This window comes from Panthera pardus, unplaced genomic scaffold (assembly GCF_024362965.1).
Source record: "Panthera pardus isolate Hobbes unplaced genomic scaffold, ASM2436296v1 HiC_scaffold_13, whole genome shotgun sequence".
NCBI lineage: Eukaryota > Metazoa > Chordata > Mammalia > Carnivora > Felidae > Panthera > Panthera pardus.
In genome coordinates this window covers 102,307,206-102,331,730 of record NW_026526688.1, presented here as the reverse complement: position 1 = coordinate 102,331,730, position 24,525 = coordinate 102,307,206, and the positions used below count along the sequence as shown (strand labels likewise).

At 39.6% G+C, this 24,525-nt stretch overlaps 1 protein-coding gene across 5 annotated transcripts in view; it reads right to left on the bottom strand.

Annotated features, from left to right (window-relative positions):
* Positions 1 to 692: 692 nt before the first annotated feature.
* The window catches only part of SMIM43 (small integral membrane protein 43), a 44,514-nt gene continuing 20,681 nt past the window's right edge, over positions 693 to 24,525 (bottom strand). For 2 of the 5 annotated variants that reach the window (XR_008421702.1, XR_008421700.1), the window contains 3 exons: positions 11,240 to 11,307; positions 4,889 to 4,956; positions 693 to 2,204 (listed from right to left, as the gene is read on the bottom strand). Coding sequence is in view for 1 of the 5 variants with exons in the window: in XM_053901281.1 (XP_053757256.1) it covers positions 7,118 to 7,309 (192 nt within the window). In the remaining 4 variants the exon portion in view is untranslated. Of the gene's footprint in view, positions 2,205 to 4,888; positions 4,957 to 5,999; positions 7,775 to 11,239; positions 11,308 to 17,645; positions 17,863 to 24,525 lie in introns of those variants that run through there. The other 3 variants (XR_008421701.1, XR_008421699.1, XM_053901281.1) reach the window with 3 other exon arrangements.

Genomic DNA, 24,525 nt, shown 5'->3' with positions numbered 1-24,525 from the left:
CCTTAATCCTTACTTCATACTGTATACAAAAATTAATTTGAGATGGATAATAGACATCCTAAAAGTTAAAACTATAGAGTTTCTAAGCTAGAAAAAAAAGTACAAGACAATATTTTTGTGACCTAAAGACAGGCAAAAGTCTCTTAGAGAAGACAGAGAAAATAAAAAAAGATAAAAGGAAAAAGTGGCTAAATCTAACTTCAAAATTAAAAATACCTCTTTTAAAGACATTGCTACAAAAATGAATAGGCTAGCCACAAACTAGGAGAAAACTGCTGTAAAGCATACATCTCATAATTCAATAGTGTCTAGAAATAACAAGCATTTCTATAACTCAGTAATAAAAAAAGAAATAACCCCAAAGAAGGCACAATAGAGAAACAAAATCTAAGTGATTCTCAGTATAGAAGAACCAGATACTTGAGGAAAAAACTACCCCAATACCATCACCACCCTCGTATTTTATCCAAACTCCAAATACAATTAAAATATTATTTAATATTTCAAAAGGACAACATTAATTGGCATACAGACATGCCCACTAAAAAGGAAATCTGATATAAAAATAAATACTTCCTTCTATCCATTAATCTCACCCTAATTAACTCTTTAAAAATTATGCGTAATAATAATTCACACACACAAAAAGCTGAGTTACATATAATTATTTTTTTTATTCCACAGCCTTTTTAAAAATATAAACCACTAAGTAGTTTGAAAAACATACATGGCATAATCATTTAGCAGCCACGATACTACAAAAATAAAGTAAAACAGAATTAAGCATAACAGAACAAAATAATTCCCGCTGACTCACCCTCACTAGGAACACATAATGTTCACCAGGAATGCTAAATGGACCATCACCACCATTTTTCCATCACCAATTATCACAAAAATCAATCACAGGACCTATTCCCAAGAGATCACTGCATTTATACAGAAATATGTGCAATGTGCAGATATCAAGTTAAGATCTGGAATTTAGTTCCAAGATACCATTTTTCCTTTTCTCTGGGAGACAAGTTCAATGGCAAGGTGGAACAGTGAAGACCATGAAACACCAAACACATGACTGGCCCAAACCCCTCCCAGGTGGTTGGTGAAACACAGGAAAAAGAAGGTTGAATACTGGAGCTGTACAATACAATAGCCACTAGTCACATATGGCTATTTACATTTTAATTATTTAAAATTAAATAAAATTAAAATTTACTTCCTCAGTCACACTAGCCACATTTCGAGTGTTCACTAGTTACACATGGCTAATGGCTACCATAACGGACAGTGCAAATATAGAACATTTCTGTCACCACAGAAAGTTCTTTTGGACAGCCTTGGATGTGGGAAGTGTTTCTTCTCCCTTTGCTTAGGCAGGATGTAGGCTGATTACGGAAGCAGCTTTGAGAAGCAAGTCTTCTCCCAGGATATTCCTAGGTTGGTGGTGGAGTCACAGAAGGGAGTAAAGTAGCCTTTCTTTACATAGATTACCTTCTCCTATATATGAAAGGGATGATCCTTTTAGGGGATCAAACAAAAACTAGACTCCACCAAAAATCTGTAAGGAAAATTAGAATACGTGAAGCAGATGGGAAAGCAGCAAGGTAGAATATTCTTTATCCCATTCCAAACCTCCATAGATTATGTCCACTGAGGAAGCGTACAGGTTCCCAGGGTCCTCCTCTAGAAAATCCTGATGTGGGGCAAGCCAGTAGCTGATTGCAAAAGCCAGTCCTGGCAGGTGTTTCATGAAAAAAGCTAGCATGTCTTCACTCTGCTTACTGTCTGAGCAGAGCAGTGTTGCCTGGAGTATTGTTAGTTGTGAAGGAGTTGCAGTGTTGATCTGTTTCAAACGTTATGCTCCTTTACAACCGTATTTTGTAGCCAGAGCACAGACTGCTACTCTGTTCCCCAAAGATCCACAATCATCGTTTTCCTTAGATTTCCTCAGATTTTTTGTTGAAGGCTGTTTTATGTCCAGCTACAAAAACTACATTTCTCATGCAACCTTGCAGATATAACACAGTCTGGCCAATGAGATGTAAGTAAAAGTTGCTGGGCTGCTGAGAAAGCTCTTTAAAAGGAAGCCGACTCAAAATGGTGTGCCTCATTTCCTCTTTCAGCTTCCTTCATCTTCTTGTGGGGGGGGCTGCAGCAACCATCTTGGGACCTATGGGAAAAGCCAAGGGAACCTCAGGGGCCACCTTGGCCCTGACATCTGTGAGCTGCTGAACCAACACCAGCAATAGTTTACCCCCGACCTCCTTGTCACATGAGAACGAAACAAAATCCCTACTTTGTTTAAGCTACCCTTAAGTCCAATAACTTCCTACTGTATTACCGAGAGAGCAATCCATCTTGGTTCCCAATAGGAAAGCAAAATTTCCATCTTAATGTAAAAAAACAAAAAAACAAAACCAAAAAAACCAAGGGGTGCTTTGGTGGCTCAGTCGGTTAAACATCCGACTTCGGCTCGGGTCATGATCTGGGTTTGTGAGTTCGAGCCCCGCGTCAGGCTCTGTGCTGACAGCTCAGAGCCTGGAGCCTGCTTCAGATTCTATGTCTCCCTCTCTCTCTCTGCCCCTTCCCTTTTTTTTAATTAAAAAAAAAAAAACTTGTCAGAAGAATCCATATATATATTCAATAAAGTTCAAGTAACTTCAGAGAGTCATAAAAAAAATCAAGTTAAGTATAAAAATTTTAACTTCAGGGGCACTTGGGTGGCTCAGTGGGTTGAGTATCCGACTTTGGCTCAGGTCATGATCTCACGGTTCATTGGTTCCAACCCTGCATTGTGTGTTGCACTGACGGCACGGAGCCTGCTTTCGATTCTCTCTCTGCCGCTTGCCCACTTGTGCTCTAGCTCTGTCTCTCTCAGAAATAAACAAACACTAATTTTTTTTTTTTTTTAATTTTAACTTCAACCCATCCACATCTACACAGCACAACAGTGGAAGAAAATTATTAGGCTTATTACATAAAATAGCTGCTGTTAAGGAAAACAAGAGGATTTTTAGCTGAATTCATCAGGACGTTTTTTCTGAATGCCTACTATATTCTAACTACTGTTCTAAACATAGGTCGGCCCTTCTGATCACCCAAATTCTTATGTGGTAAGATGCTAACTACTCAGATAATTAACCACATTATTATTTAATCTGTAACTTCATTTTGTGTGGACAAAGTAAGAAATGTAGAGTTGATAATTCATTTCACTGATTCAAAACAAAACAAAACGAAAACAAACAAAAAACAAACAAATAACAAAAATCAACTGCAAGGATCTGCAACTCCATTTTTAACTTCCTCTTGTAAGTGACACAGACGCCTGACAGTGATTTCCTAATGATCCCAGAATTTTAATTGTGGTTTTAGCTATAATAAGTACACCTGCCCCAGAGTAGTTATAAAAATTAAAACCAAAGTATAGTACTCTGTAAATACTTTCTATGTATTGCACTAGCACCATTAGTATTCTAAACATCCCTAGATTAGCAGGTATGAGTTAGAAGAAGTAAATATTTACCACTATCCTAAATGGTTAACTATATACAATGTTTAAATTTGGGGCCATTAAAAAAAATTAGCTCTTTTGCACTTATTTTGAAACTGTAAACAAAATTGGAAATATGAAATGTCAAGCTATAAATGGGGATGTTGCATGTAAAACAACTCACCTAGTTCCAAGTTTCCACCCCTGCAAGTGAACCAAAAACAAATCCTGGCAACCTGTCATTCCCAGAAAAGCCAGTGCATGGCACACTCTGGGTAAATTTTCTCTCTTATTCTGTGGAACTGCACCAGATGGCATCAGTCCTGCATGTACAGCTGTGCCCTAAAATTGAAGTTCAGATATAGGAGTCTACTTTATATTAGACATTTTAGATTTTGCAGGTGTGAGTGTGATGTCATTCTCATTCAACTTAAAATGGTTATCTTTCCAAGTGGAACTGCTGATTCACTGCATTGACAGGTTTGGAAATCAGTGAAACAATCAAGATTATTTACCCTAATAAAATTCGAAGTCATTTTAAACAACTGAAATTTAGACACAGCAATGAAATAAGAACACCTGACATAAAATACTAACATTTCATAATAACTGAATTATGGCTCATTTCCTTATAATGTAAGAAATTCAACTCAGCTTCTAACATGGCTGAAGAGTCACTAAATACCTTCTATTTGAAATAGAACATAAGAATCTTCTATAATCAAGTTACATTTGAATAATGAGCCGTTATTTTAAACGTTCCTTATTTTTCAAATGTTTTAGTGTTTAACCCACATGCATAGCATCTTTGAAAATCAATTTGGGATAATGATAGGATCAGAATGTGGTCAGCGGATGGAGCAGCCAACATGTACAAACTGGGAAACTAGAGCATTGTGGGTGTTAGAGCATTAGATCAAGAATACATACAGATAGAAAAAAAAGTGAGTTCAGAAGTAGTTCTAATTTGGGAGGTCAGTCTTTGTTGAGTTTTGGAAAAATGATGATTGAATAAATGAATAGAAAAAGGCAGTTCAAGTACAGGTGTCAAAGTTTCAAAAGCAGAGTGCCTAACCAAGCAGGAGTGAGGCAGGAGAACACCAGCTGCAAGTTCTGGGAGCAAATGTGAAGAAGCTTAATTCCCAGAGTTTAGGGCCACATTCCAGGCAGGCAGTGATGGAGTAACAGGAATAAATAGTTTTTTGGTTTTTGTTCTTTTTTTTTTTTTTTTTTTTGCCTATTAAAATGGCAACTTAGTAATTAATAGATTACAAGGAGGGTATAAAATGGCACTGGGCACAAGATAGAAAAGTAACCATTCCTTTCATGTCCTTTCAAACAAAGTCAGTAGAACCACAACCCAGATTAATCCTGGGATGGCAGCACACTACTCACCCTCAGTTCTCCAGAGTCTCCTCTCTAGAAGAGTCAGGGCTCGTTTACACCCCTGGACACCAGTGGCACTGCAGGAAGATTAAAGGATTACAAAATCAAGAAGTCAAGGAGGTGGTTAAAATAATTTTCAGTCCAGTTATTAATAAAGTACGAAGCGATTGTTTTCCATCCTTGTAAACAAGTATAATTGCTAATTAACTACTCCTACACTCATCTTCAGTGTCCATATTAACCATATAACCCTATAGTTAAATGCCACTATGGAAGTGTCAACCAATTAGAGACCTATTGTTTAAAATACAAGATAGAGTCACTGCAGTTGATTCTGGGATTCAAACTGGAAATTCAAATGAAGTCATACTATAGCTCTGATAAAGAGAAGGATGGATAGACAGATAGAATTATACATATTTATATGTAGAGAGAAATATATGCGTATATATACACATACATACACACACCTATACTTCATTAACAACAGCTCTATTCAAGCAAAGTGAAATAGAAATATGGGAAAGTATCTGAATGTCTCAGCCAAATAAAAAAAAAAATTTCCCCATAATTATGTTTACCTACATGAGACTATTTTTCCTTACCTTGAATTAACAAAGTAATTGTCTTCTGCTTCACTTTCATATTATCAACTTAGGCAAAACTTAGTATTTTGTTGTTTTTATCCTCTCTACATGGTCATTTTACCTCAAATTAATAAATATTTTCAAAATTCAGTCATGACATGGACAGCTTATCCCACCTTAATGTGACTAATCCTAACCCTTACTGAAGACAAAAGCTACCTCCATTACATATTTCAACTCCTAGACCCCCTGCACTGTTTTCCAAAAGAGTAGAATGTTTATTAAAATTGCAAACACTCCTCACATCCCATTCTAATTTCTACGCTCCTCTACATAGACACTGATTCTTGCCCTGAGTTAGGAATCAGTTTGGCTCCTCAGTTCTAATAGAAGTTCATCAGTTCTAAGTGGGAGAGAGTTCTTTCATTGCTCCCATTTCCTCCATCTTAACCTCTCACTTTTTCAGGCCCTGAGTCTTCAGAAGTTTAGCTGTAACCAGGGACAAAGTGTCATCCGGGGCGGTGCCCTCTTACCATTGGCAGAAGACGTCCATCTCGGGTTGTTCAGGTCCCCTCTGTGAAGGGTTTCCCATTACCAACCGGACCTGCAGTTGCCGCCTTCAAGGCACCAACCCAGGGCGGCAGCTTGACTCCAGAACTCGAGACAGCAAAAATCGAACAAAAAGCATCTGGAAGATGAAACTCTTATTTCCCCAAACTGACATTGCCTGGAGGGTGCTTAGGGCACATTAATGAGAAGTTTATTGCTGCCGGTCAATCTTCTCGCAAATGGTCTAGTCATGTATTCTGAAAAGACATCCTTGCTCCTCCGGTCCTCTTTTTCCTATTGCCCTAAAACGTGTAAACAGTACCTCTTTTCACCGGCCCTCCAGAGCAACCCCAAGGCACCTCTCAAATGACTTCTAAGTCTCGCCGTCCCGCTGTTCCAGATTCTAAACCCACCCGGTGTGGCAACTCTGTAGCCATCAACCGGGTCGGTGGCTAGGAGAGGAGTAAGGATTTAGGTGAAGATAGGCCGCTGCCAGACGAACCTCAGTTAGCCTCTACCAAAGGGCAAAGATATTTAAAGCAGTATTCGGCATACTTCAAGTGTGCACTGTTTCCCAGGGCTCCCTGTCCCAAAGCCCATACTCTAAATAATTTGGACATTTAGGTTGACATTCGATTTTTGGAATCAAATTTGGTATGGAAGGTTGGGCTGAATTATCCGAATGATTTAGCTTGCCATCCTCTGGGAACAAGCTAAAATGCAGTGGGACTGGGAAGAAGAGCTTGCAGGTGCCCAAAGCCATTCCGGCTCCAAAGGCTGAACGTCTCTCTTTCTCCCTCTCCGCCCCCCCCCCCCCCCCCCGGAAAAGCTGAGGGTCCATTCCTAAGAGCACAGCGCTAGCCCAGACCCCATACACCCACCGTGCCTGGCAACAGAGCGTGCTTCAAGCCCAGAGCCTCCCCGAGGGGCCGAGAAACTCGCCCCTCCGCAGGCCCCTTCCACCTCTGAACGAACCTGCCAGCGCTACCACGGAGCCTAGCACTGGAACCTGGGTGGCCACGCGGACAGAGAGTCGAGGCGAAGACCCAGCCTGGCGCCCGCGCAGCTCCGTGCCCTCCCGCTGGTGCCCGCGCCTTACGGGTCACACCGCTTGCTCTCGGGAGAAGCCCCAAGGCTCCCGGTGCAGTGAGAGACGCCCGGGCTGGAGCGCCCCAGCCGTGCTGGCCACAGAGTTCTTCAGCTGCTTGATGACCACGAAGAGCAAGAGGAAAAGTAAGAAGAGCAGGAAGAAAAAGAGCGCCAGGTAGAGCAGAAAGTTGAGCTCCCACTCCATGCTTGAGGCGCCGGCGCTCGGTGGTTGTGCGCGCTAGGCGCGGATAGCAGCTGGCGGACCAGGCTTGCCACCCGTTCTCCCACCTCCGAGTCTCCTCCGCCCCCTTACGGGCGCCCGGCGTTGGGCGCCTACTTCTCGGTCCGTGCTCGGCCTCCCCCAGTTCGGAGGAAAAGCGCCAAGGAGCTGGTTAATCCCAGCTCCGCCTCTCCCAGCAGGCACGAGAGCCTCCCGCTTCGCTGAGATCCTCTCCTGCGCTCTTGGGGAAGTGAGCGGATTTTTCTAGGAGCGAATTTAGCGGGCGGGGACGCCAGGAGAAGAGGTCACGGCTCAGTCTCCAAGGGGTGTTGGGGCTGGTGTTTTGCAAATGATTTTAAGATTTCCACCCCCATCATCCAATGGATTCCTAGTCCCCTCCCTTCCTAATTAATTGATTTCTGGATATTTTCCCCTGTCCTGGTTTTCCCAGAGGGAAAACATGCCATGGCCCAGAAAGGTAGCAGTGAAGGTGGGGTCTAAAGGGCTATTAGATGACTTCCTTCTGTGAGATGACTTCATGGTGCCTGAGTGAATTCCAGTTCAACCTGCCTTGCTCTTCAGAGTCGCACACGTACTCAGTCCAGAGTGCTCTTTTCTATGGACAACAACAGGCCACTTAGAAAAGCATTAATAACAGGGGCACCTGGGTGGCTCAGTCGGTTAAGCCTCCGACTTCTGCTTAGGTCATAATCTCATGGTTCCCGAAGTCAAGCCCTGCGCTGGGCTCTGTGCTGACAGCTCAGAGCCTGGAGCCTGCTTGGGATTCTGCCTCTCCCTCTCTCCCTAACCCCCAACTCTCTCCCCCTCCCCCGCCCCGCCCTCTCCCCAAAATAAACAAACATTATAAACATTAAAAAAAAGGAGTAACTGGCTGGCTCAGTAGGTAGAGCCTGAAACTCTTAAAAAAAAAAAAAAAAAAGGAAAGAAAAGCATTAACAACAAAACGCATTTCAAAAGTTATATTGTATAAAGCTTCACAGAATGTTGACTTGAAATTGAATTTCCTTGGTGGAAAGCAGAAACAATACAATAAACAATTACTTGAAATGTTCGTTTAAGTCCCTAACACCTATCTGTATTTGGTTAAGATCACCCATAGTCTATATGGTGTAGCTTGTAAAGAAACCCAGTTTATCCAGAGCTGTGTAACAAATTACCCCAAAACTCAATGCCTTAAGACAACAGAAACATTGGTTCTCTCTCATAGTTTCTGTGAGTTAAGAGTTTGGTAGCACTTAGCTTGGTGATCCTGACCTGGAGTTTCTTATGAGGTTAGGGTCAGATGTCAGGCAAGGCCACAGTCACCTGAAGGCTTGTCTGGAACTGGAGGATCCACTTCCAAGGTAGCTCGCTTTTATCACCAGAACAGTGCTGGCTGTTGGTGAGAGGCCTCAGCTCTTTCCCATGTGGACTTCTCCACAGGCCTGCTTGTGTGTCCTTGTAACACTGTGCTGGCTTCTCCCATAGCAACTGGCCCAAGAGAACAAGGCTAGCTCTTTGTGGCTAGCTTAAGAAGTCATATATCAACACTTCTGTAATGTCCTATTAGTCACACAGGTGAGCCTTACAGTGAAGGAGTCCAAGGACATGAACATCAGGGGTAAGGATCATCAGGGGCCATCTTGGAGTCTTGCCATCAAAGCTGGTAATGCAACATGTTGTCATTGTCCATTTCATGGGCCTCCGACTTAATTCATTTTTTATTTATGAAGATACAGGAGAGCCCCCTGGGCTGAATTCAGGGAATAAGTCTTGACATACACATTCCAGATTATTTAATAGTCTGCCTGTAATAAATGGCTACTCCAGGGATGGCAAGGGTTCAAAGAAACAGGATGGTATGGAAAAAGCTGTGAACCGGTAGTCTCGAGGACCCAAATCTAGTTTCTACTCCACCTGTCAGAGGTTACTTCACTTCTCTGACTCAGTCCCCTCACCTATAATATACCTTGCTTACCTTTTCCCTGGGTTTGTTGTAAGGATAAAAAATAAATTAGGATGTTGAATAAGAATGTGTTTTGCTAGATAAATGTCAGATACTATTATTAATCTGTTGCTGAGGATTCCCAGTGTATAAAAATATACTGTGCAAAATTTCTAGCTCCTAGGCATCTCACCAAGCATTGTACACTATAAGAAATCTCTCTCTTGATTATTAATCCATCTCATAGGCAGTGGTGTGCTGGCTCATAAATTATTTGGAAAAATTTTGCAAGCCATTTGTTAAAATACAGCTATTGTTAAAAATTAAATCATATAGGGGTGCCTGGTTGGCTCAGTCCAAGAGCATCCAGCTCTTGATTTCAGCTCAGGTCATGATCTCATGCTCTGTGGATTCAAGCCCAGAATTGGGCACTGCACAGACAGTGCAGAGCCTGCTTGGAATTCTCTCTCTCCCTCCCTCTCTCTCTCAAAATAAATACAAAATAAACAGCAAAAAAATCATATAAACTTATAAATTATGTTAACAACAAAGGTAATGAATACTCATAAATAAATACTTATAAATAAAAACTAATTACTTATGAATTATTTTACTACATTTCACTATTTTCTATGCACTTGAGGTTATTTACATCTGTTGTAGCTGTATGGCTGAAATATTATATAATAGTATATATTACTGTACATCTTTTTAAAAATTTTTTTATGTTTTTATTTTATTTTTGAGAGAGAGAGTGTGAGCAGGGGAGGGGCAGAGAGAGAGACGCGGAGACACAGAATCCGAAGCAAGCTCCAGGCTCCCAGCTGTCAGCACAGAGCCCCAAATGGGACTCAAACTCGCAGACTGAGATCATGACCTGAGCCAAAGTCAGTCGCTCAACTGACTGAGCCACCCAGGTGCCCTGAAAATCTCTTTTCAGTTGTGTTCAGATGTCATGTGGGTAGCCTGAAATTGGCCACAGTGGGAGTGTTTGCCCTTGGAAATGTCCAGATGTTACAAATCAGGGCCAGAGAGCCAGTTGTTAAACAATTACCACCACACTATGGCTCATGGAGCTACTGAGAATTTAAAGTCTTACCTGAAAGCAGAGATTTGTAAGATTTGTGAAGCACCACATGTTCTTACTGGTAGAATACTCCATTTTACCTAATCTTGATAGGAGGACAGAATCCAGTGACTGCTTTCCACTGCCACCTCCCATTATGGAAACCAAGAGGGTCAGATATATCTTTTACTCACTCCTGATACAATGAAGGAAGAAGGGCAGAAAGAGCCATGCCAGAAACTCAGCCAAATATCCTCAATTCCACAACTCTGAAGTTTGGGAGCAGTCAGAACAGGAGGAAATGTTTGGAGGTTAGATGCATCCCAGTGGCAGAGAAACTCCAAGACCCAGACCAGTCCTGGGAGTGACCTGGGTGTGGCTCTCATTGCCCGCCTCCGTGATGTCCTTTACTCTGCCCCTTTCCCAAACTTGACTCTCCTGCCTCTCTTCCATTCTGTGAGCTGCCACTGGTTTTCCAGTAGATCTTATTGTAGCGAGAAGGAGTGTTTAATGGCAGCTGGCAGATGGGAATACTGACTGGGAAAGCATTACTTACTCACTTTACATATGTTATATGCTTAAAATCAATAAAGTGTTTGAAATATGCCATTTGGCACATTGCCATCCAGATAGCCAAGCTATCAAAGGATGGAAATTGAAACACAGAGAGGTTACATGACCTCCTTAAAGCCACACAGCTAACAAGTGGCAAAACTGGGATGTGAACCAAGGGAGTTTGGCTCCAGAACCTTCACTCTCAACCCCCATGGTATCCTGTCTCCCAGAAGAAAGTACCCTTTTCTTGTGTATCACCATCAAATTAATGATCACACTTTTTTTTTCTTTTGAGTGACAAACTTAAAGAAAACACATTTCAAGAAATATATACCTTTTGCTTACTTACATCTCAGCTCCTTTCTTTGAAATCTTGAAGGTAAAAGCTTCAAATGAGCCAGTGTTTGCCTGGAGATGCTGAGGAAAGAAGCCAAGGGATGAAAGTTTTAGGTCACCACGTTCAAACCCATTTCAGCCTTCCTGACCATAACTATTTAGATTTTCCATTTATCTGAGCAGCTTAAATAGATTTATAAATATTAACTAATATATCCTCATAGTCACTCTCAGTAGGATCTATATTTGAAATAATGTTGCTACAAGAAAAAATAACTTATTACACTTATTACATGTTCCCAGTACTTTTAAGCCTCTGGTCATATTTATACACCTCATAAGATGGTCTGAATTCAGTTTCTATTATATAAATGACTCCATAGAAATAAGACACAATCTTTCTCTACCTAAGTATGCATATTAATGGAAATCTGTGGAAAGAAAACCTAAGAATTTAAAGGGCAGAAAGGACACTTACTATAGATAAGCATTTGTCTGGTTCTAGCACCTAAAAAGAAAGCCCTTGTATGCAAACTGGTAAAGTAGATGGAGGCTACATCATTACAATCCCATACTACTGTCCACAAAGTTGACCCTACATATGCGTCCACATAACATGGCACTACTCAGAGTCAGACTTTATGTATCATTCAACTCCTCAGTCCACTCCTTACAAGTCTCAGAACAACTGGATATTGACCCAGGGCTGTTCCAGGTCCTGGCTATGGACAGCTATGGTGTATATTAGAATAGGGTTCTCTCTCCCTTTGTCTGCTCTGTTCCTCCTCACCCTCACCTCTGATAGGGAGGGATCTTTTATCATAACAAGCATCAAAGCTATTTATGAGAAGTGATTAAGGGTAGCAATAGAAGAGTTTGTCTTATAAATAAGTGTGCTTCTCTAAAGACTATGAAGACCCGGGCACCTGGGTGACTCAGTCTGTTAAGCATCAGACTCTTGGTTTCAGCTCAGGTCATGATTTCATGGTTTGTGGGTTTGAACCCCAAGTCAGGCTCTGAGCTGGCAGCACGGAGGCTGCTTGGGACTCTCTCTCTCTCCCTCTCTCTCTCTGCCCCTCGCCGCTTCTCAAAATAAATAAATAAACTTAAAAAAAAGACTCTAAAGACTTAAGAAAACACCACGGAAGGGCTGTAAAGTTCTACTGTCACCACCTCAGGGTGAAACCTCCCAGGACTTACCTGTTGGGAGTAAGTGCACGATGGAAGCAGCTTCCCCAAGACAGGGGAAGGATAAAAGTGGGAGAATAAGAAAAAGAGACTTCCAGGCACCTTTATTTTTTTTAAGTTTATTTATTTATTTTTGAGGGGCGGGGGATGCAGAGAGAGAGGGAGAGAGAGAATCCCAAGCAGGCTCCATGCTGTCGGGCAGAGCCCAACATGGGGCTCAGTCTCATGAACTGTGAGATCAGGAACTGAGCCAAAATCAAGAGTTGCCTTATTTCTTTTTTAAGAGTTGCTTTAAAAAAAAAAAATAAAGAAAGAAAGAAAATATGCATGAGACAAACATGGTAATCTGAACACAGACTAAACAAGATAATGTTCACAAAATCAAGAGTTAGACGCTCAACCAACTGAGCCACCCAGGTGCCTCTCCAGGTATCTTTCTAAGGCTAACTTAATTTGTCCTGAAAGGCACCCAAAAGAAATGGAAGAAATATTTCGCACCATGCTCTGACCTCAAAATATGCTGTGGACCATGATTATTAACATTGGGTTCTTAAGTCACTGCACACCTTTCTAGGTGGCTAGGACCTTAAAAACTGGGTTACAGGTAGATAGATGGTCTCTGCTTAGATGGGATCTCCTGTAAAGCACTGATGCATGTGCTGAGGATGAGATCCATTTTCTATGGAAGTTTCCAGGCCCTAAGAAGCTCTGTCCTAGCTAGTCAGGACCTTTATCACCCCAGTGATCCTGGCAACTCTTAAAGGCCCCCAAATACCCCAGCCATACTATACATGTCCCTCTGACACCCCATATCCCCTGCTTCTTCCCCATATACAAATGTACCACCATGTTGATTTCTACATAATACAAGCTGGGCTTCTTTGGAATTTCCCCTTATTTACACTCTTCACAACCCTTACAAACCCTCTAGGTTAGAATTAGAACATCTATAGGAATGTTTACTGCTGCAGAAGAGGAGAAAAGTGAGTTGTTCTACCTCAGGGAGTCCTCTTAAGTTAACCAACAGTTATTGTAACACCCTGACAATAGGACTTGCTCTCCACACCCTCACCTCTTTTCCTACTCCATCCCAAAAGGATGACTTACGCAGTTTTGCAATACTTACAAAATGAGATCCTCTTCAAGAAATAAGTAAAGTGTAAATGATAAACTGCTTAAATCTCACATAACCATTTAGGAATTCCAGTGGGAAGGAAGGAAAGGAGTGCGGGAGGGAAATCTAAGGAAGAAACTTATTTGAGGGGTATGTGGGAGATCATATTATGTGGGTAGCCTTTGAAATCCAGAATTCACCACTAAAAATAATTCTACAGAAAAAAAAATCTAGACCCTGTCCTTGGTTTATAATGTTTTAAAACATAACAGAATATACCCAAGTCTGTGCAATATTGAAAAAAAAATTAAGTGACAGATTGTGCTAACAGCCAACCACTATTTCTTTAATTTAGACTCTTTCCAGTAAGTTAGCAGGAACACTAGAAAAAGTCGATGTGACTGTGGGTGCCTTTAGACTTGATCAATACTATGTCATGTAGCAAAATAAAAAATCTGAGCATTATAGAGCAATATATCTTTTGTTCAGCACAACTTCAATAATGGCAGCAGTGAAACTATCATCTCTAATGGAAGGTCTGCAGACTTCTATATGAGCTGATAATAATCACAGCCATGGGCTTGCAGATGTACATGCACATACATAGGACTAAAACTGAACTGCCACAAGGGAAAAAGAAATTGGAGAAAAGTAGAATTTTTCTGTAATCCATACTCCTTTACTAAAACGCCAGCTATAAGATCTGGTGACCTCAACAACTAGGACCCGCATTCCCAGATCTAGGGGTCCAAGCCGCCCTCAAGATATACACAGGCAATGGCTGCAGCAACTTCTTACTCAACACATCTCTGGAGGCAAGGGAAACGAAAGCAAAAATGAACTATTGGGACCTCACAAAATAAAAAGCTTCTGCACAGCGAAGGAAACAATCAGCAAAACTAAAAGGAAACCAACAGAATGGGAGAAGATATTTGCAAATGACACATCAGAGAAAGGGTTAGTATCCAAAATCTATAAAGAACTTATCAAAAAACAAATAATCCAGTGAAGAAATGGGCAAAAGACAAGAATAGACACTTCTCCAAAGAAGACATCCAGATGGCCAACTGACACATGAAAAAATGCTCAATATCAGTCATCATCAGGGAAATACAAATCAAAACCACAACTAGATACCACCTCACACCTGTCAGAATGGCTAACGTTAACAACTCAGGCAACAACAGATGTTGGCGAGGATGTGGACAAAGAGGATCTCTTTTCACTGCTGGTGGGAATGCAAACTGGTGTAGCCACTCTGGAAACCAGTATGGAGTTTCCTCAAAAAATTAAAAATAGAACTACCCTATGACCCAGCAATTGCACTACTAGGTATTTATCCAAGGGATACAGGTATGCTGTTTCGAAGGGACACATGCACCCCAATATTTATAGCAGCACTATCAACAATAGCCAAAGTATGGAAAAAGCCCAAATGTCCATTGATGGATGAATGGATAAAGAAGATGTGCGGTGTGTGTGTGTGTGTGTGTGTGTGTGTGTGTGTGTGTATACGGTATATGTATGTATATATATATATATATATATATATACACACAATGTATATATATACAATATATATATACTATATATATACAATGTCTATATATACTATATATGTATGTATATATATATACAATATATTTGTGCATATATATACATATACATATATACACATATATATTGTATATATATATACATTGTGTGTGTATAAATATATACATATATATATATAGTATATATACAGTGGAGTATTACTCGGCAATCAAAAAGAATGAAATCTTGCCATTTGCAACTATGTGGTTGGAACCAGAGGGTATTACGCTAAGCAAAATTAGTCAGTCAGAGAAAGACAAATATCATATGACTTCACTCATATGAGGACTTTAAGAGACAAAACAGATGAACATAAGGGAAGGGAAGAGAAGCAAAAAGAATATAAAAACAGGGAGAGTACAAAACATAAGAGACTCTTAAATATGGAGGGTACTGGAGGGGTTGTAGGAGGGGGGATGGGCTAATTGGATATGGGGCATTAAGGAATCTACTCCTGAAATCATTGTTGCACTATATGCTAAGTAACTTGGATATAAATTTAAAAATAATAATAATAAATAATAAATAAAAAATGCCACCAAAAAAAAAAAAAAAAAAGACATAGGCAAACTGGTAACGCACAGCTTTGGGTCTTAGTCCCAGCCCTATACACTCTACCCTACACTGTATTGTAGTGATGAAAGAGTCTTGAGTCCTTTGGACTTGGACATTTATCTTGGCTTTATCTCTTGCTAGCTGGGTAAACTTGAATACCTTTGGTTGCCTAACCAAACCAAGCACCTCATCCCTCTGTCTTCCTCATTAATAGTGTCCTGACTTTATTCAGGTATCTACCTCTTTTCTGTGTATCTCATATGACTTAGAGGAAACTGTACTGGGGATGTGGGTCCCAGTCATCTAAAAGTCATTTAGGGAATACAATGATTCTTTTCTTTTCTTTTCTTTTTTTTTTTTTTGGTCCAGGAGGGGGCATATGACCTAAATTGACCTAATCTAATTGAGGAAAAGTATTATCAGTTTCCCAAAAAGAAAACAAAACCACCATAGGTAACCAACACAGGGAAATTTAATACTGGGAATCAGTTGTCAATTACACAGCTGTTGAATGAATATAAGGAGCAAAAAGGAGAAGGTAAAATACCACAAGATTATAGCCCCCTGGGCTAGAGGAGTAAAAGGGAACATGGAATTACAACAGAATTGACGTTACCCAGAGCTCACAATCACTGTTAGTTAGAGCCTGTAATCCCTGATACGATTATTTAGGTCCAAACTTCTGGAATTGCAAGCCTGCTATAGACTCCAAAGTTCTAAATTAGTTGTATCGGACAGATCATGCCACCAGTGCAATTGTTGTCTAAGTGGGGAGACAGATTCCTAGTGCTTGCTAACCCATCATCTTCCCAGAATCCTCCTTCTCTTTTTATTTTTAATTCTGGTAAAACACACTTAAGATAAAATTTATCATCTTACCCATTTTTAAGTGTACAGATCAGTGTTATCAAGCACATTCATAATGTTGTGCAACCATCACCACCAGCCATCTCCAGGACTTTTTCATCTTGCAAAACTGAAAGTCTGTACTCATTCAATAATAACTTCCCATTTACCGCCTGCCCTTCCACCCCAGGCAACCACCCGTTCTTTCTGTCTCTATGAATCTGACTACTCTAGGTATCTTATATAAGTGCAATCATACAGTATTTGTCCTTTCCTGCCTAGCTTATTTCACTTATGATAATGTCCTCAAATTTCATCCCTATCATAGCATGTGTCAGAATTTTCTTCCTTTGTAAGCTGGATAGTATTCTGTAGTGGTTAATTTCATTTGTCAATTTTATTGGACCACAGGGTATCCAGACATTTGGTCAAACATTATTATGGGTGTATCTGTGAGTGTTTTTCTGGATGAAATTAACACTCAACCAGTAGACTAAGTAAAGCAGATCTCCCTCCCTCCCTATCTATCTAATCTCCTTATAGGTTCTGTTTCTCTGGAGACCCCTGACTAATACATATTTTATTGTATGCATATACTACTCTTATAGATACCTTTTGTTTTGAGTAAAATAGGAGCTTTACCATAAGGTCTAAATCGTTAAAATAATCTACTTTGGCTACCGGTTATAGGAAGGCATACTATATCCCCCCAAAGAACTATTTCCCATAGCGTGTAAGTATGCTTAATGCAGAAAGCCACAATGCTATTTAATATATGAGAAAATTACTTCTCCCTGGGATCTTCTTATTTAGAGAGAACAACTCCATGGTGGTTAAGCTATAGGTTTGGTATTATTGCCTCTACAATATGTCATATTAGAAGGCCCATTGTCATAAATACTGGTTAGAACCTAAACAGAAATTCTTAGTGAAAGAGACTGAGAGATTCTAAGGCCTCCAACAGAGAATAAATCTGGATATTCCTTTTGTAATCCCTACCATAAAGCAGTCAACAATGACTGCCCCCCCCCAACCCTCCCTCTGGTTTTTGTATCAGCTGTCTGGAAGCCACTGGAATCCGTCTAAGGAAACTTCTCATCCTTCCCACTGAAATTATTACCTCAGACTAGAGGCTGCTGGCTTGGGAGAGGCAAAGTCTCTTTTTATGGCTCATGTGTGTTTTCTTTTGGCTTAATGGATATGAGCATTTAAACACCAAGATGAACAGCACCATAGATACAGTAACTTTCAAAGCATTTGTCAAGAATCCAAAAAGTATAGATTATAAATTCAGCAATGAAGAGATTGTCCCACCATTTTCTGTGACCTGAAAAACACTGCAAAAAGAAAATGTACAGGATGTTTTTGAATTAGTGGTATTAGAATATTGCTACTGTCATGAGGTGTGTGTGTGTGTTTTTTTTTTCTCTATCGTGGATACTGTTGGTTGAAATAAGTGATGCTATTATAGTGACTACTCAGTAATGAATACGAAGCTTTGTGACATCTGAAGAAAATGCATATTCCTTGTAGTCTATTGCACACCTGGTTCTTCTGTGTGGCCCTTCATAATCACGACCTCTTCATGTGTTCTATGGCTGAGATGGTGGGCTATGATTGAAACTTATGCCACCAAGAATTTCCTTTCTCCACCCACCCGGCTGGTGGTTGAACCATTTCTCACCTATGAGAAAAGATGAACACACAACTCAATGCACAAAACTTAGCACCTGCTACCTACATTTTTGTCTCTTCATGTTTTCTTCTATCTTGTGTATTTTTTCAGATGAAAACTCAAAAGTTTATTGCAAGAGGAAAACAGCCATATATCAGTTTCAGCATTTCGCTGATGCCTTAGCTATATTTGCCAGTATGATTTTTCCTCCTTCTTCTCCAGATTTCTTCAGATTTTCTGGTGTCGTGGAAAGAACACTGGTTGGAAACTTAAGAAGCCTGGATTCTCACCATCCCCTGCTAGCATGAGCCATAACATTAGGCGTGTCTTTAATTTCTCTATACTTCTGTTCCCTAAATTAGGGAATTGAACATAATTATCTCCATGTCCCTTCTAGTTCCAAAATTCAAATGACTTATGATTTTTCCTGCCAAAACCAGGGGTGGTGGAAGAGTGAGAGTATCTGTGTGAATTGCTCCCAGCTGCCACAACGACAGGGTAGGCTTGGAATCCAGAGCGCCTTCTTTAAGGAAAGCAGTTTGTTCCCCGAAGGGCCTGGGACACATTAACAGAAGAAGTTAGCCACTGCTCACTGTTCACCCCCAGCCATGACATACTTCCTTCAAGTAAGCAGAGTTGTTCACGTGTAACCTACATATCAGCTGCTCCCAAAAGCAATCACTTTTTCACTATATGCAAATCATAAGCAGGACTCAGCACAACATGGGTTCCTCTAAAAGAGAAAAATCACTCCACAAAGCATGACTGAAAAACAGAGAATTTATGGAAGGGAGACTAAAGGGAGAATTTAGACCACAGAGCAAACAAATATCCATTAGACAGCTCTGTGGCTCCCAAAGGCCCTGGTTGGCTATTTATACAAGTTTGGTGTTCTTTCCTTTTAACACTGTCTTCCCAACCAAATTATTATTTTCTTTCCTTTGCTTTCTTTGTTATGCAGGAAGCCTGAGCACCAACCTAAGCTAGCTTCTACCAGTTTATCAAACTCCCTTTTAAGTAAAATTGACCCCACCCATAAGAAAGTCTACAAGCTGCCAAGAGGTTATTTTGCCCCTGCATACTACACATAGTTCTTCAACTTCTCTGATTAAGCCCATATCATTTCCAAGTAAGAAAGAGTATCAGAGAAAGACTGTTGTATTAATAAGACCTCCCAGGTAGGCTGCTAAGGACAGTACTTCACACACAGTGTGACCATACGCAATGTTTATATTCCTTTTCAGATTAGAAAAAATAAAACTCCATTGTGGCTAAAATCAACAACACAGGAAACAACCGGTGTTGGTGAGAAAGTGGTGAAAGGAGAGCCCTCTTACACTGTTGGTGGGAATGCAAACTGATGCAGCCACTCTGGAAAAAAAACAGTTTGGAGGTTCCTCAAAAAGTTAAAACCAGAACTGCCCTATGATCTAGTAATCACAGTAATTACTGCTGGGTATTTACCCCCAAATTACAAAAACACTAACTCAAAGGGATACATACACCCCTATGTTTATGGCAGTATTATTTACAAGACCCAAGATATGGAAGCAGCCCAAGTGTCCAGCGACTGATGAATGGATAAAGAGGAGGTATATATACACACTGGAATATTATTTGGCCATCAAAAATGAAATCACCATTTGCAACAGCATGGAAGGAACTAGAATGTATTATGTGAAGTAAAATAAGTCCATCAGAGAAAGACAAATACCATGCAATTTCACTCATATGCGGAATTTAAGAAACAAAACAAATGAACAAAGGGGAAAAGAGAGAGAGAGAGAGGGAGAGAGAGACAGAGAGACAAACCAAGAAACAGATACTTAACAAACTGATGGTTACCAGAGGGGAGATGAATTAAATAGGTGCTGGGGATTGAGGAGGGCACTTGTGATGAGCACAGGGTGACATATAGAAGTGTTGAATCACTATATTGTACACCCGAAACTAATATAATACCATATGTTAATTAACTGGAATTAAGATAAAAACTTAAAAAGCAAAAGCAAAAACAAAAAACAAAAACAAAAAACCTCCATTGTACAGGCTTAAAAATGAAGTTTTCTACATCCCCATCACCATAAGAAAATAGCTTCACAATTTTCATCTAATTTTGAACAAAAATTGATCTCATCTTAAAGATTATTTAATACTAAAGAGCATTGAGTATTTTTGTCATCAAGCACTTGACAATCGATTATTTTGTATCTTTTGTAATATCACAATAATCATTTCATGACAGTATTATAAAGCTAGAACTGTTTGGTACTCATACCTTTCTAATAAGTTTGCAGACTCACTCTGCCAAGAAACTAATGTGACAACATTTGCTTTCAACTTCAATACAAGCAGAAAATTGATTTAAAGGACAACTGTTTGCCCATAATTCCATGATAAACTATTGATAATCATGTTTGTAAAATAACTCATGCATGATAACAGTGTGTTTCTAAAACTATGTACACACTATGATTTTTTTAAATACCATGAATTAAATTGTGAAGTAAGCCTGCCAAGATGTGAAAATTATACTCTTCTGTCAGTGAAAGGTAGAAGGGATACAGTAATTCTGTTTTTTCACTGAACTATTAATGAAAAGCAGTCTTTCTTTAAAGTTTTTCTAGGGGTGCCTGGGTGGCTCAGTTGGTTAAGTGTCTGACTTCAGCTCAGGTCATGATCTTGCGGTTCATGGGTTCAAGCCCCACATCAGGCTCTGTGCTGACAGCTCAGATTCGGTGTCTCCCTCTCTCTCTGCCCCTCCCCTGCTCACTCTCTGCCTCTCTCTCTCTCTGAAAAATAAACATTAAGAAAAATAAAGTATTTCTATAGGAAAGTAAATGTACAAATTGTTTAAACCTATCACTGTAGATGCAACTTGTCAAAATTTAATACTCATTAATCTGTAAATCTAACATTTTTTACAAACACATAGAAATAAGCATTGCTTCATAGCAGAGTATGGTGATTGAGCCCCTGGGTGTAGAGCCAGGCTGTCTGAATTAATAAATCTTGGCTTCCATCCCAAGCATCATGTGACTTCAATATTCTGTGGCTCAACTGGCTCATCTGGAAAACGGAGGTAATAATAATACCCTCAACGCTGGCTTGTTGTGAAAATCAAATGCATTAATACATGTAAAGAGTTTAGAATATTGCCCAGAACATTGTAAGTGCTCAATAAAAGTTAACTATTATTTTTATTATTATTTCACAAGTCAGGTATTAACACACCATTGACAGTGCTGATGAGCTCTCTCATCATTATATAAACCAGCTGTATGTTTCATTGCCTGCCTCACTAATCACATCTACCACTCTCCAGATCATGTTTCTACTATTGCATTTATAGGGCTTTAAAAAAATTTTTGATACATTCAGAATTTAATTTTGGGGAAGGTAGAGATCCACCCTTATTTTTTTTTATATGTCTACCCTGCTTTTCCCCCAGACCATTTTTTTCAATGAATAACCCATATTTCCTACATTTTTCTTGTCTATTGGCTCTCCCATAACCTTAGACCAAAGGTCTCCAAAGTAGATTTCAGATATACCTGACGGTATATAAAGACTTTCTAAAGAGCAGACAAGCATGGTTAGTTTTATGGGTATGTCGAAATCTTCAACTTCCATGTACTTTTTCCTAAAATCATCTGAGTCACCAGCAGTCTCTTTTTTATTAGACTTTATTTTTTAGAGAACTTTTAGGTATACAACAAAACTGAGGAGTAAGTATAGAGTTCCCATATACCCTCTGCCCCTACATACACACAGCCTCCCCCCCTATCAACATCCTCTACCAGAATGCTACATTTGTTGTAGTTGATGAACCTACACTGACCCACATCATAATCACCCAGAGTCCATAGTTTACATTAGAATTCACTCTTGGTGGTTTACATTCTAGGGATTCTGACAAATGTATAATGACATGTATCCACCATCATAGTATTAGACAAAGTAGTTTAATTGCCCTAAAAATCCTCTGCTCTTCCTATTCATTCCTCCCTCCCCAGTAATCCCTGGCAGCCACTGATCTTTTTACTGCCTCCACAGTTTTGCCTTTTCCAGAATGTCATATAGTTAAAATCATACAGTATGTAGCCTTTTCAGATTGGATTCTTTCTTTTTTTTCAATGTTTTTAAAAAATTTTTTAAGTTTATTTATTTAACTTAAGAGAGAGAGAAAGAGAGCATGAGAGGGATAAGGGCAGAGAGAGAGGGAGAGAAGGAGAATCCCAAGCAGGCTCTGCACTGTTAGTGCAAGCCCAATGTGGGGCTCAAACTCACAAACTGCGAGATCATGACCTGAGTCAAAATCAAGAGTTGGACACTTAACCGACTGAGCCACCCAGGTGCCCCCAGATTGGGTTCTTTCACTTGGTAATATGTCAAGGGTCTCTATTCATACTCCTCTTTCCAAATTTTCTCCCACTTTAACAAGAAAGACTTACCTCTTACTTATTCCTAATCTAAATATTGTACATTGCCAAATTCAAAAGTAATCCTTTAAACAATTTCTTTAATCATGGCACCATAAAATATCCTCCCCCATCCATCTCAGTAAGAGATATATTTCCAATGAAGTTTGCTTTTTAAGTGACAAAAACCCCAAAACAAATTAGTTTACATATATGGTCATAGGATATATATTTGATGTGAAGAAGCACAATAATATTGCCAATAAAAGACTTTTTAAAAAAATTTCTTTAACATTTACTTATTTTTGAGAGAGAGAGAGAGAGAGAGAGAGAGAGAGAGAGTGAGTCTGAGCAGGGGAGAGGCATAGAGAGAGGGAGACAGAGAATCTGAAGCAGGCTCCAGGCTCTGAACTGTCAGCACAGAGCCTGACACGGGGCTCAAAACCACAAACTGTGAGATCATGACCTGAGCTGAAGTCAGACGCTTAACTGACTGAGCCACCCAGGAGCCCTATAAGACTTTCAACATGAAAGCCTATTAGATTAGGATAAGCGTCTATAGAGAAGTGAAATTAGAAAGGAAGTTGAACGAGAAAAAGAAACAACATGAAATTTCTGTTAGCAATGAGTTTATTAATGTTTTAAATGGAAGATGATGTTTCAAATCACTGTAGAATCTACATTTCCATTGAGTAATAAAATAGCTTTATTTTGAAATATGGATACTTGCAACATCCATAAGCAACATCCTTTCCTGCTATTTAAATTTATAATAAAAATTTTACTTTAAGATACAAAACAGATGAACATAAGGGAAGGGAAGCAAAAAGAATATAAAAACAGGGAAGGGGACAAAACATAAGAGACTCTTAAATATGGAGAACAAACAGAGGGTTACTGGAGGGGTTGTGGGAGGGGGGGATGGGCTAAATGGGTAAGGGGCATTAAGGAATCTACTCCTGAAATCATTGTTGCACTATATGCTAACTAACTTGGATGTAAATTAAAAAATAAATAAATAAAAATTAAAAAATGTTCTAAGATTAAGAAGATGCATTTCAAATATAAAAATAAAAAATAAAGAAGGAAAAAATATTTTAGGGAAAATATACTTTTTCAAAAAGCTTTTAGGGGGATAATGATAAAAAATATCCTTAAAAGCACACTAGGCTGCTTATTCTCTTACATCCCAACTACCTTCTCCTCCCACCTCAAACTTGATTGGGATTATTTAGGTACTTCTAGGTGTGTGTGTGTGTACATGCATGCGTGTGGTTAGGGGTGCAAAGTACCAAGGTTATATAATATGAGCCCATTATAGATGGACAGCACTTCAAAGAACATAGTCTTTAGCTTTATCCTCTTTCCTTTTTATTTTTTCTTCCTAATCAGAAACTTTTATGAAGGCTAGAACCTTGCTGCTCTAAGTGTTTTCTGTGGATCACTAGTGTTGGCATCACCTAGAAGCTTGTTAGAAATTAAGCTTGAGTCCAAGCTTTTGAAGAAGCATTTTAACAATATATCCAGGTGCTTTCTTTTTTTTTAATTTTTAAAAATTTTTTATTTTTGAGAGAGCGTTAACAGGGGAAAGGGGCAGAGGGAGAGAGAGAGAATCTTAAACAGGCTTAAGATTAAGGGACACGGGGCTCCATCCATGATCATGGGATAATGACCTGAGCCGAAATCAAGAGCCAGACGTTCAACCTACTGGGCCACTCAGGCACCCCTCCAGGTGATTTCTATGCACAATAAAGTTTCAGAAGGACTAGACTGGTGGCACCTAGTTGTCTAATTATCTCGTGAGTGCCAGCCACACCCGGTGAGGTCCCAGTTCCTCACTACCTAAATTTATTTTGGCTGTTGCATAATGACCATCATCATTACTCATACTAATGACATATATT